Source organism: Malurus melanocephalus, unplaced genomic scaffold (assembly GCF_030028575.1).
Source record: "Malurus melanocephalus ecotype Western Australia unplaced genomic scaffold, MMel_1.1 scaffold_240, whole genome shotgun sequence".
NCBI lineage: Eukaryota > Metazoa > Chordata > Aves > Passeriformes > Maluridae > Malurus > Malurus melanocephalus.
Window position 1 is genome coordinate 54,813 of NW_026623472.1, and position 13,906 is coordinate 68,718.

Consider the following 13,906-nt stretch of genomic DNA (forward strand, 5'->3'; position numbering starts at 1 on the left):
GGCTTGCTCTCCACCCTGAAGCTAAGCAGCACAACCCTTAGCAGGAGAGCTGCACTCGAGTGACCTGTCCAGCAAGTAAGCTCAGCTTACATGGGAATCAATGCCTTTCCTCAAGAATGCAACCAGAGACAGTGACCATGAGCATCTTAGAACAAGAAAAAGCAAATCATCCTATTGCAGATGTGCCCTTGTGCAGATGTGGTRAAGAAGCAGAGTAGCTGCCTGTATTTTCACAGCATACTCAAGAACAGCAGAGCTGCTGCCAAGGAACCAGCTCCCTGCTCTTATTAAGACAAGGTTTAATGCAGAATTCCTGTCAGCCTCCTTTGTCAAGGAATTACTAGCACAAATTTGCTGTCAGAGCCTCCAGTCACTCACAGCAGCCTGTCTGCTCTGGTTTCAGTAGAAAGCCTGTGTTCAAATATACCCCTCTCCCAGCTGCACTGTTATCTGAAGCAYTACTCTAGCTAGAAAAGGTGCTCTGTGAATCTCTTCTGCCAGTCATTTGTGGCAGTGTGAAAGGCTCATCAAGGCCTTCAAGCCATGAGCCCAAAAACCTCTCAGGATGAGAGGTAAAGAAAACTTGTTTTGACTGTTCTTGAAAAGCATTCTTGGCAGCAGTGGGATATGGAGCGAGCTTCTTAGCAGAAAGCCCAGCACAGCATGGCATCASTGAGGGCAGCCAGGCTCCCTCAGCTTCTGATCTGCTGCTGCCAAATCCTGGGGAGACAAACCCTGCCCTTCTTACTCACAGAGGTGCTTTTCAGGACTAKAAACTGTCTCTATGATGCAAAAATCAGGGAAAGAGGTCATGTATCAGAAAAGTCCAGATAATCTAAGTTTTTATTGGCATTTTACGGATTAAGCCAGTTAGTATTAAACAGGCACAAACCCCTAAGAGGCATGGCAAGAAATAAGGTCGTCTTTTTCCTCTGTGGCTAATGCTTCAGCAGGTTATCACCATGCACCAGTGGACTCATTTGGGTCCAAAAGACARGTGACACTGTGCAATTTCCCAGCCTGCCTGTAAATCCTCTTTTTTTCTCATTGCAGCAGATGAATACCCAAAGCTTTCCATCAAGTTTCTTCTCAACTAAAACTATACTGTAGAAACAAATATTTTCACTAGAGTTTAAAAGAAAAATCTATGAGAAACTTGGAAACTGCAAGCTTTTTGAAAAATCTTTCATCAAAGTGATTAGGAGTTGGTGATGCATGGGCTTGCTGAGATAGCACTCGCTGGCAGATCTCCAGGTACCAGATTAAATTCATTAAGTTTTGAACCATTACGGTCTCTCTACGGGTCCAAATCCTAAGGGTATCCATTTCCACATCACTGCATGAGAATATCTGATTTTCATAATAAATATAACATCTAAACTTGATCCCACAAAAACAGAGACGGGGGGCAGCTAAGACCTGCTTTTTAACAATATGCCTCATTGTTTAYACCTTCTTCTAGCTGCAAAACATTTCTAAGGAAGAGGAGAAATTCMTTGCTTAGCAGATTTTATATGGTATTTATGGACAGTGATAGGATGAGCAGGTGATGTGGAGGGYTATAGCTTGGTCTGCAAAATCTATTATAATATAAAGCAACAAACAGATCACAAGCAAGTCTTTGAGTTTAGGACTTAGGTTCAATGAGGGAAATCAGGCCAATGAGGGAAAAAAAAATCCTGGTTCAGAAAATAAGAAAAACCTTATCTCATCTCAAAGAATGGCCAAATGTTCAACCGTAAACAGCTCTTTTGCCAGATCACTGATGAGTGTAAAACTAAGCTTCAGGTAAAATAGAGCTGAGGTTAAGAGACCTTTAAAAAGGAGGCCAGAAGTCATGTAATGATCATGATCCAAAACTGGGTTGGAGGACAGTACTTTGGATTAAACCTTCAGGGAAATCATGAAAGGGTGTTGACAAGAAATTATCAGTCGGTTGCTCTGAGCCCTCTTAGAAGAGCACATCTCCTGGCATTACTCACAGTTAATCTGCACAGCATGAAAACACCCTCTATTAACTCACAAGCTCAGAACTTTAACCAAGTTAACAGAGACCTACATGCAGACAGCTGACATGGATTAAACAGGCTTCATTTAGCTGTTGACCACCACCATGCCTGCCTTCTCAACAGGGCCTGAAGAAAACCCCACTTGTACAAATGCAACCRAGAAGGATGTTTGCATAACAGAGCTCTGAGCCAGCATGCTTCAGAGGGAAGGAACTGTGATCTGGCTCTGTGACTTCACCAAGGAAACAACGCTATTTGGTCCATTGCTTTCAGATATCAGGAATAAAACACTAACTCCAATATTCGCTGAGAAAATGCCTGTAAACACTGAACCTCAAGGCATCCCACTCTCAAGCAGGATCATGAATTTTCAAGTTCTGAAAAATGACTACRACATTTCTGCAAGCAGGAAATTAATGGAGAAAACAAGCCTGGTGCACACTCATGCTGAGAAATTAAGCTCAGAGCAGAGATCTGAGGCAGAATCCAAACAGTTCTCAGTTCCCTGCCCTCTCTCTCAAGGACCCAGAGACATACCTAGTTATTTTCTAGACAACAGTTGGAAGAGGGTGAAGGAAAACTTGCAACATCTGACAGTTTCTGCCCTCACCAGCCAAGGCAAAGCTTTCCCTAAAGCGGTACAATGGTGTTGGATCCAGAGAACCCATCGCCCCTAAGAACATGGGAACCTCATTGTTCCTGCAGAGCCTGGCAGCTGCAGATGCTCCACACAAGCTRTTAGGGTGTACACCTATAAACAGCCCAGCAGTGTCAAATGGCACCATTTTCACTTCTCCTCCCAGCTGAACAGCATTTTCTGGGAACAAGGGATCAACGCTGGGCAAGAAGAATGCCTGGCCTAATAACATGTTCTGAACTGCAGCTCCCAGATACGAAGAGCCTCTGTGTCTCTATATACGTATTAAGTACTTCCTCCACTATACAGCTAATCCGATTAACAGCTTTAGGAAACTGAAATGTTATAATTCAAGGGGTTCCATTCATAAAAGGTCTTAGGCTGTTTCTGTGCAGGGGTTGCATTCTTCCCACTGGAAATAAAGSAAGGAGTAGGATTTTCTCCCTGGGAAGAATGGAGCCCAATCCCCACCATGCTGAAGTAGACCACCCTCTTACAATTCACATGAGTGCCAAGCAAGCCCCAAAGAAGAAGAATCAACCCCTCCTGCCCCTGCAGAGAGCTCCTGAGAGGGCAGGTGACCAAAAAGATCCATCTGTGTGTGCTCTACAAAAAGCATCACAGTCACAGGGGCTGCCCATTTGTCAGCTGCACCCCCAGGGGTACAAATGAAACCTGCCAGAGATGAGGACAAGGGCAAGTGAGTGAATTCACCTAAAGCAAAGCATTGTATGATAYCCCAGTAAAAAGTGTGAGGAAGAGACTGGTCCAACCACATGACATGAGCCACAGCTGTTAAGAGGCCAGTGCCTGCATGACATGATACAGATGTGAGCTATAAAATCCAGTTCATTTTCCAGGTCTGGCACCAGAGCCAAGTGAAAGAAATGTGCCAGACATGACAACTAAAAAAGTTTCCAGAGAAAACTGATACATTCAAACATCATCTGACTCTCCCAACAGCGTCCTCATCTATCTTCAGGAACCAACAAAGGGATGTGAAAAGAGATTAATGCTGCCTGTCCCACTTAGTCTTCATCTTCTGTTGTATCTTCTGTTGTGAAGGCAACCTACTCCTGATAACCTATCACCTAAGAATGTGTGACAGCACAAAACACGACACGAATGGGCTAAGTTACATGACAGTGCAGGACAGTGGCATTTCCAGGGAGGTACCCACAATCTGAAGAACTGGACAGCACTTCTCTATCCAGAATTTCAGCACCTGCATGAGTTTAATCAGTTACATGGACAACTAAATAAGCCTGTATTAGATGTGTCATCTTTCACATTCATCCCAACAGGAAGCTGGACCACACCTCCCCAGAACCAGACCTACACAATGCTTAGAGGTTCTGAAGCCAAAGCTAGGCAGTTACAAGGAGAGAACCAGCCACTAATTCTTTCAAATTATATGTGAGCTCAGTTGCACAGGGGTCAGGTGAACATACAGTTTCAATGGTTTCTGCCTCTACCCAACCTCTTACCCTACTTGCTAATCCACAGGCAGAACAGCAAAGAAAAACAGAAAAGAAGTTTGTTCTGAAYGGTCCAGTCCCTCTGGTATCTCTGAGAGCTCAGACTTCCAGCAATTTGTCTCTTGCAGCATAAAGTGAAGTASAGGAAAAAGTACTGTAAGGAGCCCTCTGAACCAGCTGCAGAGCATTTTAGAGACCGTAAGAGCCAGAGTCCAGTCAGAGCTCTGGAGTCAAGAAACACCTTTGGTCTGGCATGCAACTGAACATACATTAGAGCTGCGTAGGGGGACAAACTGAGCACACACTTTACAGAAAATCAACACAACTGTTAAGCTATTTCAACTATAATACGACTTCTAGGGCAGTCTGTATGCAAGACAGCAGTGGGTTTTACTAGGTAGACAGCTGAAAAAAAWGTGTTATTCCATTAAGATCATACAGTGAAAGAAAAAGGAGCACAATAAGAGTCAGAACTCCTGCCAAAACTGAGTGGCCCAAATTCAAACACATTTCCTTCCAAAYTGGCAAAAAGGTATGTATTTTTATTCTTCATAGAAAGAGACCAGTGCTGTAAATCTGAAAATCTCCCTCAGACAAGGTAAGATTTGGCTACATCATATTGTGACTTGTCTTTTATTTAACCAAGTTCAGAGTTGGATCCCACCCTCAGCGCTGTAACTAAGCTCTTCATGCACCGCCCTGGCCATGGGAACAGCATCAGGAGTGAAATGGAAGTCCTCAAGCCCTATGGACAAAACCAGGTGAAAGTATATACACCACCCAGGGCTGCCCTTACCTGAAGTGTGTCTTGCGTTGCCATCTGAGTGCTTTGTTAAGTCAACAGTTCTGTCTATTTGAAACAACTTCAGATCATCTTCATCTAAAGCGATATCTCCCCAAAAGGCAGCTGGAGAGAAACAAAGTGCAATTAGTTTAGTTTTTATTCTGGAAGGAAAGAACAGTTCCTATCTGGCTTGTATCACACCTAAAACACAATGACTTTATAGACCAGAGAAAGGTCAAGGGCTGCTGCATTACTTCTAAAAGTACAAACAGAGTGGACATCAGCGGAGGCCAAGTGACAGCACTTGCATGGAGTCACAGCACAGATCCACCAAAATGAGATGAYTGGCCAAGATCCCGTGCCACTCATTCACACAGGTGTGACTCTCAACCAGGTGATGTTCACTCTTCAGTAAAGCTTACAAGAGGCAACCACCAGCGTTGTCCTACATCTTGTGAAGGAACTAGGTAAGTCACAGCTCAGATCCTTACTGAGATGTTGCACCAGCACCATCCCCAGGCTAACACTGTGTGCAAGACTGGAGGACTGCAGTGAACACTAGAGCTCAGCAATGTATATGCAAAGGCTGCAGGCTTCGGGATCTCATACACCCAGACATATTGCATTGTTCTCAACCCAACCTGAAAACCACCCTACCATTTCCACTTACTAGAGAAACACCAATTATTTGTCCCCTTGTAGATCAGTTCCCTAGATTCAAGTTCGTAGAGTTTCAAATTTTGTAAAAATCTTTSAATTTCAGTCAGATGTCAGCATAATAAGGTAAACAAACTGATCATTTGATATTCACAGCTCAGAGAAACAGACTAGAAATCATTTGAGTGGAAAAAGTTATACCTCTGGCATATCCTGGTGGAGTTGATCCTCCACAGTGTATAGTTACCATTTTAGGAATTTGAACAAAATAAACACAAGCAATGAAGCAGTTGACCAAGCCTTGCAGATCTTTTACAGATAACAAACAGATTACAAAGAGGGCTCTTAAAATTCATACAAGAAGCCTCTGTAGGCTGATGAAAAATAAGAAAAAGCAGAGCTAATTAATTAGTGATACAGTTGAAGATAACTTGGTCAGACACGCAAGGAACAATACCAAGGTGCTGTCTGCAACAGTGACCAGATTTGATGAAATTGCTTTTTACCTCCCTTGTTAAGTCAACATTTACATTAGTCRAGGGGAAAAAACATCCCATTGTTACACTGGAAACATCACTGATCAGAGCACATTAAGCCTGAGAAACCAATGTGCTTTACCAGCCATCTCACTTATACTGCCAAATGAAATGTGGACCTTTGCCAGAGTATCAGAAACCTGCAATCAGACGTGCAGCAATTAAATTAAGAAAGGTTAACTCAGAGTTTTCTCTGACACAACATGGTGCTGGTTCTGATGCAGCACTTGATTCCTCTGTTCTGCATCTCAGCTGCACAGCCACTACAACAGCATTTGCCAAGGTTTCTGTTTTGGGATGTGGGCATGGCAAGCTTTGCTGCAAGCAGCAGAGTCCTGGCACGAGCAGAGAACTCAGGCTCTCCCCAACTCCTGGGCAAGCCAGGCTGTCACTCAGAACAGAGAAGAACCCAAAACACTGGCAGATCCCCACCAGGTAACAAGTCTACCCAGACAGCCAAACAACCCAAGCTGATTGGCAAGAAAGCAGTGACATAGGTTCCTGTGACTCCAATTTGTAGAGAACACATTTCATCCATCCCCAGAAATGACCTGCCCAGAACAATGTGGTAGTCGAGAGGCAGAGATGCCAAGGGCAGCTCACGCCATCCAATTCCCTCCCCAGAAATGTTTGGGAAATCATTACTATACAGCCACCTACCATCACCATCCCCTACCCTCCTGTCAAACATACTGTCCCAGCTGATTGCCACCACTCTGGGCTCTCAGAGGCTCTTTTCCATCAGCAGTGTCTGTATCCCAGGCTAAGGTAACCCGTGCCAAAGCACAGCTTTCAGGGCAAGCCTGCAGCGTGGATCTACCCCAACAGAATTGTTATGTCTTCCTTCCCAATAGAAGGCAGCATTTTCTCCCAGCTGTAGCAAAGGGATCTCTTTCTGTTACAAAGCCATACATCATCCTGAAWGATAGCCCACTACAAAAGCTGAATTTCCCTAGCATTTATTTCCAGCTCTCTGCAGTCCCAGCATGCTCCAGGGGTACCATGATTTATCACAGTCCCCAACCAGCTGAACAACTTTCCTTGCTGGAAGTCCCGGCTGAGAATGCTACACTGCAACTTCTCCAGTGCTGTCAATGGCCCCTTCCTAAAGACATGCAARCCTGAAAGCCTGCCTCCACCCCGAGGGAGCCGTCCCACAGGAAAGCCCAAGTACTTTATTTTAAAGGGTCATAAGTTCAGAGACTGTTGGCAAATGAAGCATCTCAAATCATCCCTTCTGATTTCTTTTACTGAGTTCTCCTTTTTAATTTAATGTGGGAGGATTTCCAAGGGAAAGAAAAAAAAAAAAAAGAAGAAGAAGAAAAAGAAAGAAACAAACAAAAAATTTAAATCTCTAAACAGCAGGCTAACAAGCTTGGAAACCAGAGTTTCTCTTGGCAGAGCACTGTAGTGTACACCCAGGTGCAAACTCTTAACACACAGTGCAACAGCATGCCAGCTTTTCTTTGAGAAAATGCATTAATCGCTCTGGATAGTAAGAACAGAGCAGCTCTTATTGAGGTTGATGGAGCCAATATGAGAGACTTTGCTTCTACGCTGAGCTGGTAACCTGCACCAGCCACCCAAAAGCTGAACCTCACCACCCTCCTAGCATACACGACCAGACTGCATTTGTCTGCTGGGCAAAGGGGAAGGATCACTGTTTAACAAACAAATTCAGCACCAAAATGAAAAAAAGCAGCCTGGCAAGCTGTCTGCATTCTCAGCACATTTCTCCCACAGGAAAACAGTCCACAGGCTGATGTCTGAATTGTGTGCTGAGCACAAAGGTGCCATGACACCAGGAAAGCATGGCAGGTGCCACTGGGAAGTAGAACACCTCCTTCTCAGGAGAGGATAGGATCAACAGTTTTTCTAGGTGCTACCCCCACAGCCAGGACCAAAAACCATCAATGTCTTTACAGTCCTCATTTTCCACAGTAACATTTTGGGCAGCCCCCAGTGATGTGACAGCACAGAGCATCTTCTTTTTAAAAATTTCACCACTCTTTCCTGCAAATCACCCCCAGCCTGCTTTTTCCCCCCTAAGGCCACCCTTCTCCTATTCCTTGCTTGCATTTTCTCCCTTCCCTGGTTCTGAGTTGCACGATCTTATTTCAAGGGAGAAAAATAATTTTGCTATCTCTCATGAGAACTCAATACAGAAGTGTTCACAACCATTTAAAACTTTCATTTTCCATGAAAAGTGGGTTTCATCTGGGGTTTTATAGAAAAAACTTGTACCTTTTGGGCTTTTTCGTCCCACTAGAGCTAGCAGAATACAACTCCATACCTGAGAAACATCACCCAGTGTCTGTGTTTGAGCTCATCTTCAGCCACCATGGAGCAAACCCTCATCCATTTGCCTGCCACAAATTCTTGCCAGGAAGCCCCTATTCCAGCATCAATATAGGCTATAGGTTTAGGGCAGGGATCAGAAAAGCAATCACCCTCTGCTGTGGAAGACCACTGCAATTTTCCCTCTAGCATTGACCAGAACCAGCTGTGACAGAGATTGACAGAAAGAGAGGCTTTGGAAAGATGTACACCCTCCCTGGAAAGCTCCCTCCATCCCGTGCCACCTCAGACATCTCCTTCACTCTTTCACCATCTGTAGCTTTTATTAAGAGATACCAGATTTTAAGAGCTGAATGGGATCTGAACCTAGGTTGAGGACTATGTCATACAATTTCAGCCAAAGGGGCCCTCTTTCACACTAAGATGCGTCTGCCACCAGCTCAAGAGTCTTGTCTGAGCTCAGTTAGTTGGCACAGCACACACTGACAGATTTCCTTTCAGTCCTACTAGCAGAGCTCTAACACAGTTTTGCAGCTCTTCTTGAGCAGGTGTCCCCAGTGATTGCACAGCAATGGGCAAGTTAAACAAAGAGCAATGTGACCCCAAGTAGGTGCCTCAGGTTTGTCTCATCAATACTCACAACTCAAATTCAATTTTCACCTGTGCTCACAACCCCTGTGTGTAGATAAMAGCTGGGTTCCCAAGCAGAGGTGCTTGGGACTTGTGCCAGTGATAAATAAAAGGAAGAAGTGTTTGCACAATTAACRTTGACATCTCCAGTTCCGTGAGCATCCCAAGCAGATCATGGATACAGCCTGCCTGACAGACTCAGCGGTGTCACCCAAGTGATGAGCCACACCCTCTGTTTGTGCCTCACAGTGCAAAGGCAGGATGTGCTCTGAACCCACCCATAAAATAAATCACATTTTCTAAGGCACAATCTCTATCCCCACCCAGATCTCTGCTCTCCATTATCTACATTATGCAAAGGTCCTAGGGCACCAATTAGTTCCTTTTGTTCTAGAGTTGACTGTATCATACCCAAACGGTACAAGAGAAAAACAATGTCCCTCCCACCTGAGCCACAGGGGCACCTGGCAAGGGCGCTGGGCATACGTGGACACAGTAACACACCCCACCTCCTGGCAAACAGCAAATCAACTCCTCACGAACTGGCAAAAACATGCCAAGTTATTTTTGAGYATTTGCTGAATGCCTCCCAGCCTGACAAGTCCGAGTGATCGGAGATTTAATTTTTTCAGGGCGGGCCACATTGTCATTAGGGCTAACACTTTGCAGTCTAACAATAAGAAAATAAATCAACAGATCAAAGTGTGTTYCCAGCACATTCATAATTCTTTCTTCACAGAAAGACAGGTCGGTTGCTGAACCTCCTGCTGGCACATGAACAAGCAGAACAATATTCTGAAGTATGCTAAAATTTATACCTTAAAGAAAAAAACTCAACACATTCCTCAAGGCAAAGAAACAACTCTGTCAGAAGGAAAAGCAAAGCCTCAAAATAAGGCAGAAACCAGTTAAAGATGAGAGAGAAAACAATCCCAGACCAACAATTTCGAAATAGGGACAGATTGTGAGCATCAARTGCTCAAGAGAAAGGAAGATGGGAAACAAGCAATTAGTGAAAGAAAAGCATCAAAACTGCCGCATTCAGCCTTCATGTTTCCATCCAGATCTGTTTGTTTCTCTGCAGCAGGAATGATCAGAAGTTTCCCACTGGCCAGCTCTGGGGATAAGTTGCCAGGGAGGCTCTAGTGGTAACCAGCTCCACTCAGCAAGGCTGTTTGGAGGCAGAGCTGGTGTCTGGCATCAGTGAGGTTTCCTGGCAATAGGGACTTGGTGATTGTGTCTTCAGTGGCAAGTCCAGGGAGCATATTTTGTTTCAGAAATTGCTCTTGGTTCATGTAGGAATGTCTATGAACSTGGTCTGCCTCTAAACTGCAATAAATATTTCAAAAACATCAAAATCTCGTGGGAATCAGAATCCAAATCCCTATTCAGACTTCTGCAGAAACCTAAACTGCCTACACTGTCATGTGCAGTGCTCCCAAAGCACCCTCTCTTGGGAAGTGATCTGCARGAGACCCAATTAGGACAGAAATTTTGATTCATATTCAATGGATTTCCTGTCTTGGAAGGTGACAATGCAGGAACAMARAAATATTTTGSGCTTGAKTTTGTTCAAAACTRCAAACCTACACATGAGYTTACACAATGCCCAGCTTTGCTCTSCCYGGACTAMATAYCACATTATTTTAACCAGGAACTGAGTAATATAGCTTGTTATAATCAGGTTAGGAGAAAGGTATTTTCATTCTAAAATTCACAGCTCTCCTGCTGCTGGTTGCTTCCTCACTCGAAGTCTTCATCTTTTTCAGTTTGACATGGCAGTCACTCCAACCTAACAGTCTATGAACCCATTCCCAGTAAAATGAGCCGTGCAGGAGGGCATGTGTGAACACACAGAGCTGAAAGCCACGCCACAAGCAGCAAAGCAGCTCCCTCTACGGGCCCTGAAATGGTTAAACACCTGCACCTTCATAAGAGAGCGCTGCAGGGGGATGGATGCCTGCTGCCAGCCCTTCGAGGTTTAGGAGGTTTAGGGAAGCTGCTCCMCTCTAACGTGGGGTGCAAAACTCAAGAAACGGGCTTAACCCCTCCTGTTCCCATAGAAAGTAAATGAAGTGTGTAAGCTTCCTAACACTCTGTTTTCTGCTCTAAGTGGTGATGCAAGTTCCATCTGCTGACATCAGATAGGGATCTGGCTATCCATCTCTGAATTTTTCTCCCCCAAAGCTGTACAGTCTGCAGAGTGCCTCTTGGCCACRTTTTTTATGTAAGCAGGAAATAGACTTTAGGGAGAAGCTATCAGGGACTCACACACACATGTAGTTTGATCTCTAACCCCTAACACAGGCCCCCTAACATCCTCAAAGGTACCCCAAAACGAGTGGAATTCCCTTGGAGACCTCASTCCCTTGCAAGTGAAAGCAAGCTCAGCAACTCACTTGGGTTTCCTGACCAGGTAGCCCTGGCCCCCACCTGCTGCCTGAGGGACACAGGGTATCCTTCCTGGATTCTGTCCATTCCACCATGGCCATGATGCTCCAGTAGCTTTTGTCACCCCTGCTCTAAAGGTGTTCTGATTAAATAAAAGCACAAGAGACAAGAGACCTAAGAACCAGCTCCCTCCATCCCCTGCCGACACCTGCACCTCACAGTGCATACAGCTCTCAACCTYACTAGAAGTGGGAACCAGGAAACAAAACCAGATAAAAGGATTTTGTGCTCTGATCCTAAATGATAACATCCATAAACAGCACAGTGGCACTATTTGACAGAGAAAGTCCTTTTCCCACATGCCTATGAAGTGACCCTTGTCAGCTCAGCCTGCAAGGCAGCAATGCTGACTTGGAAATCCAGCATTGCTTCAGCTGCCCTTTAAGAGCAGGAGATGGCAAGGTTCTGGGTAATGAAATCCAAGAATGCTTTTGTCAATTAATTATGGAGAAAGCTGAACTACACAAGCCCCATCTCACCCCCTCCATCATTTTTGCTGCTCAATATAACTTTAATTAATCTTTCCTTTGGCAATTTGAAGGAAGGGTGAACACGCTGCAAACACCCACTGAGTATTAAATTGATTTTCTGTTTTATAGTCCTCTTTCCCTCCCTATTGGCCAAGCTGTGATTTGTGCCACTTCCCTTGGAGGCATTTTTTCCACGCTAATATAATCCAAAGCCCCAAGCAACAATCGCATCCAGAAAAGCAACACTTTGCACAGTCCATTGCTTCAGCCCAGCCTCTGCCAGCACAGAGAAGATTCTCTCTTTCCCCCTTTTCTCCCCCCACCATGAAAATTCAAAGCAACCACCTCATTTCCATACCTTCATCATTTTTGCCTAAAAAAATGACAATGTTTTTGTCCTAAGTAACTAGCAGATCAGCTCCCTGTAGTTTCCTGCCTGCCATTTGTAGCAGCACATCTCAATTACCAAAGCACTAAAGGAAAGCTTATTCCACTGGCAAACATGACCTCCTAGCTGAGGTACCAGGCTGGTTTGCTACTGCAGGCACCTGGACCTAAAACCAGAAAGAAGGTAGGAACAGAAGCTGAGTTGAGGTCCCCACTAATTTCACCTACTCTCAGCAAGAGACAGCGCCCCACCTTGGGCTTGTGGGGCAGAAAGCAGGATCTTTAGCAGCAAGCACACCCCAGTGGAAGGAAAGCCAAGGGCAACCCAGCTGTGCAGCAATGCAACAAGATCTTTCAAAGGACCTTCTCCTTTGCCTTGTGGGGACCCCAGGCCCTGACTTTCAACAGTCAACCATTTAATTCTGAGAGTGGTAAGGGATCACCTTTTTACCGCAGCATCACCTCAAGGACAGGCACACTGACTGGCTGCCAGCAGTTTGTGTCTCAGGAATTCAAGCTCTTGTTCATCACTACTGGTTTTGTAACCATGAGCTAGGAGACCTTGACCTAAAATATCGCAAGCCCCTCAGCAGCTGTCCCACAAGACTTTCTGAACCTTATGGCCACCAGTTCTATTCTTCTGGGAGGAGACATCCAGGTCAGACCTTTYCCTCAGATAATTCCCATACCATGGGACTTGCCCTGGATTTATTCCTCAAAATTWAGCTGAGAAAGATAACCTTAGAGATGACAAAAGAAAATTTAAGACTAGAACTCTCCTAATTTCATTTGTAACTGTTCAGTGGCTAAGCACTGTCCCCCCACTGAGGACATTCATGTCAAATTGCATTATTTGGGGAGGGATGTTTTTCCTTCAGTTGGCCAGACACACACARGTATCAAAACTTCACTGTTCTCACCCCAAGCACTGCAACAGGAGAATGGCTGACCCCAAAYAGGCAGGAAATGCACTGCCACCTGCCTACCCCCAGAAGAAATTAGCTCATGGCAAAAACAAACAGAAGCAGAGCCAYGAACTGAGTTACATCCTCAAAAAGGAAGGTAGCAAAGCTGGCCTGCTTGGAACAAAATTTAAGGCAGGCTGACAATTTAAAACCACATGGTCTTGAATGAAAGGAGGCAGTTCATGATAGATCACATCTATTCAAGGGCCAGACAAGGAAAGCAAACATAGGCTCATTTTACTCATTGTTCTTTATCCACCAACACCAGGAGAGGAGTGTTGCAGCACTGTTGGAAGAGAAAAAAGAAACGGACAGCAGGCAGGAAAGAAATGGGAGCTATTTATGGAGGATAGCTAATTTGAGCTGTTTACAGACTTTCCCTCTGAAAGCTCAGGGATGGGAGGGTGGGCAGGGAGGTGGTTTCAGCCATTAAAAATACAACGTGAGAATCCATTAATTTTCCATAGAAACAATGTCGTCACAGAAGCGAGACAAATCTGATCAGTCATGCAAATGTGCTGATGTTAAATTCTCAGGCCTGGGTGGGGAATTTGGGTTGCCAAAAACACCACAATGAAGAGATCAGAATGAGATTAGAAGCCAG

The 13,906-nt window shown here is 44.7% G+C and overlaps 1 protein-coding gene across 1 annotated transcript in view; it reads right to left on the bottom strand.

The window, feature by feature from the left end:
• The window catches only part of TLL2 (tolloid like 2), an 80,650-nt gene that overhangs the window by 44,989 nt on the left and 21,755 nt on the right, over window positions 1-13,906 (bottom strand). The window contains exon 2 of the mRNA XM_057375162.1: window positions 4,921-5,031. Coding sequence (XP_057231145.1) covers window positions 4,921-5,031 — 111 coding nt within the window. The remainder of the gene's footprint in view (window positions 1-4,920; window positions 5,032-13,906) is intronic.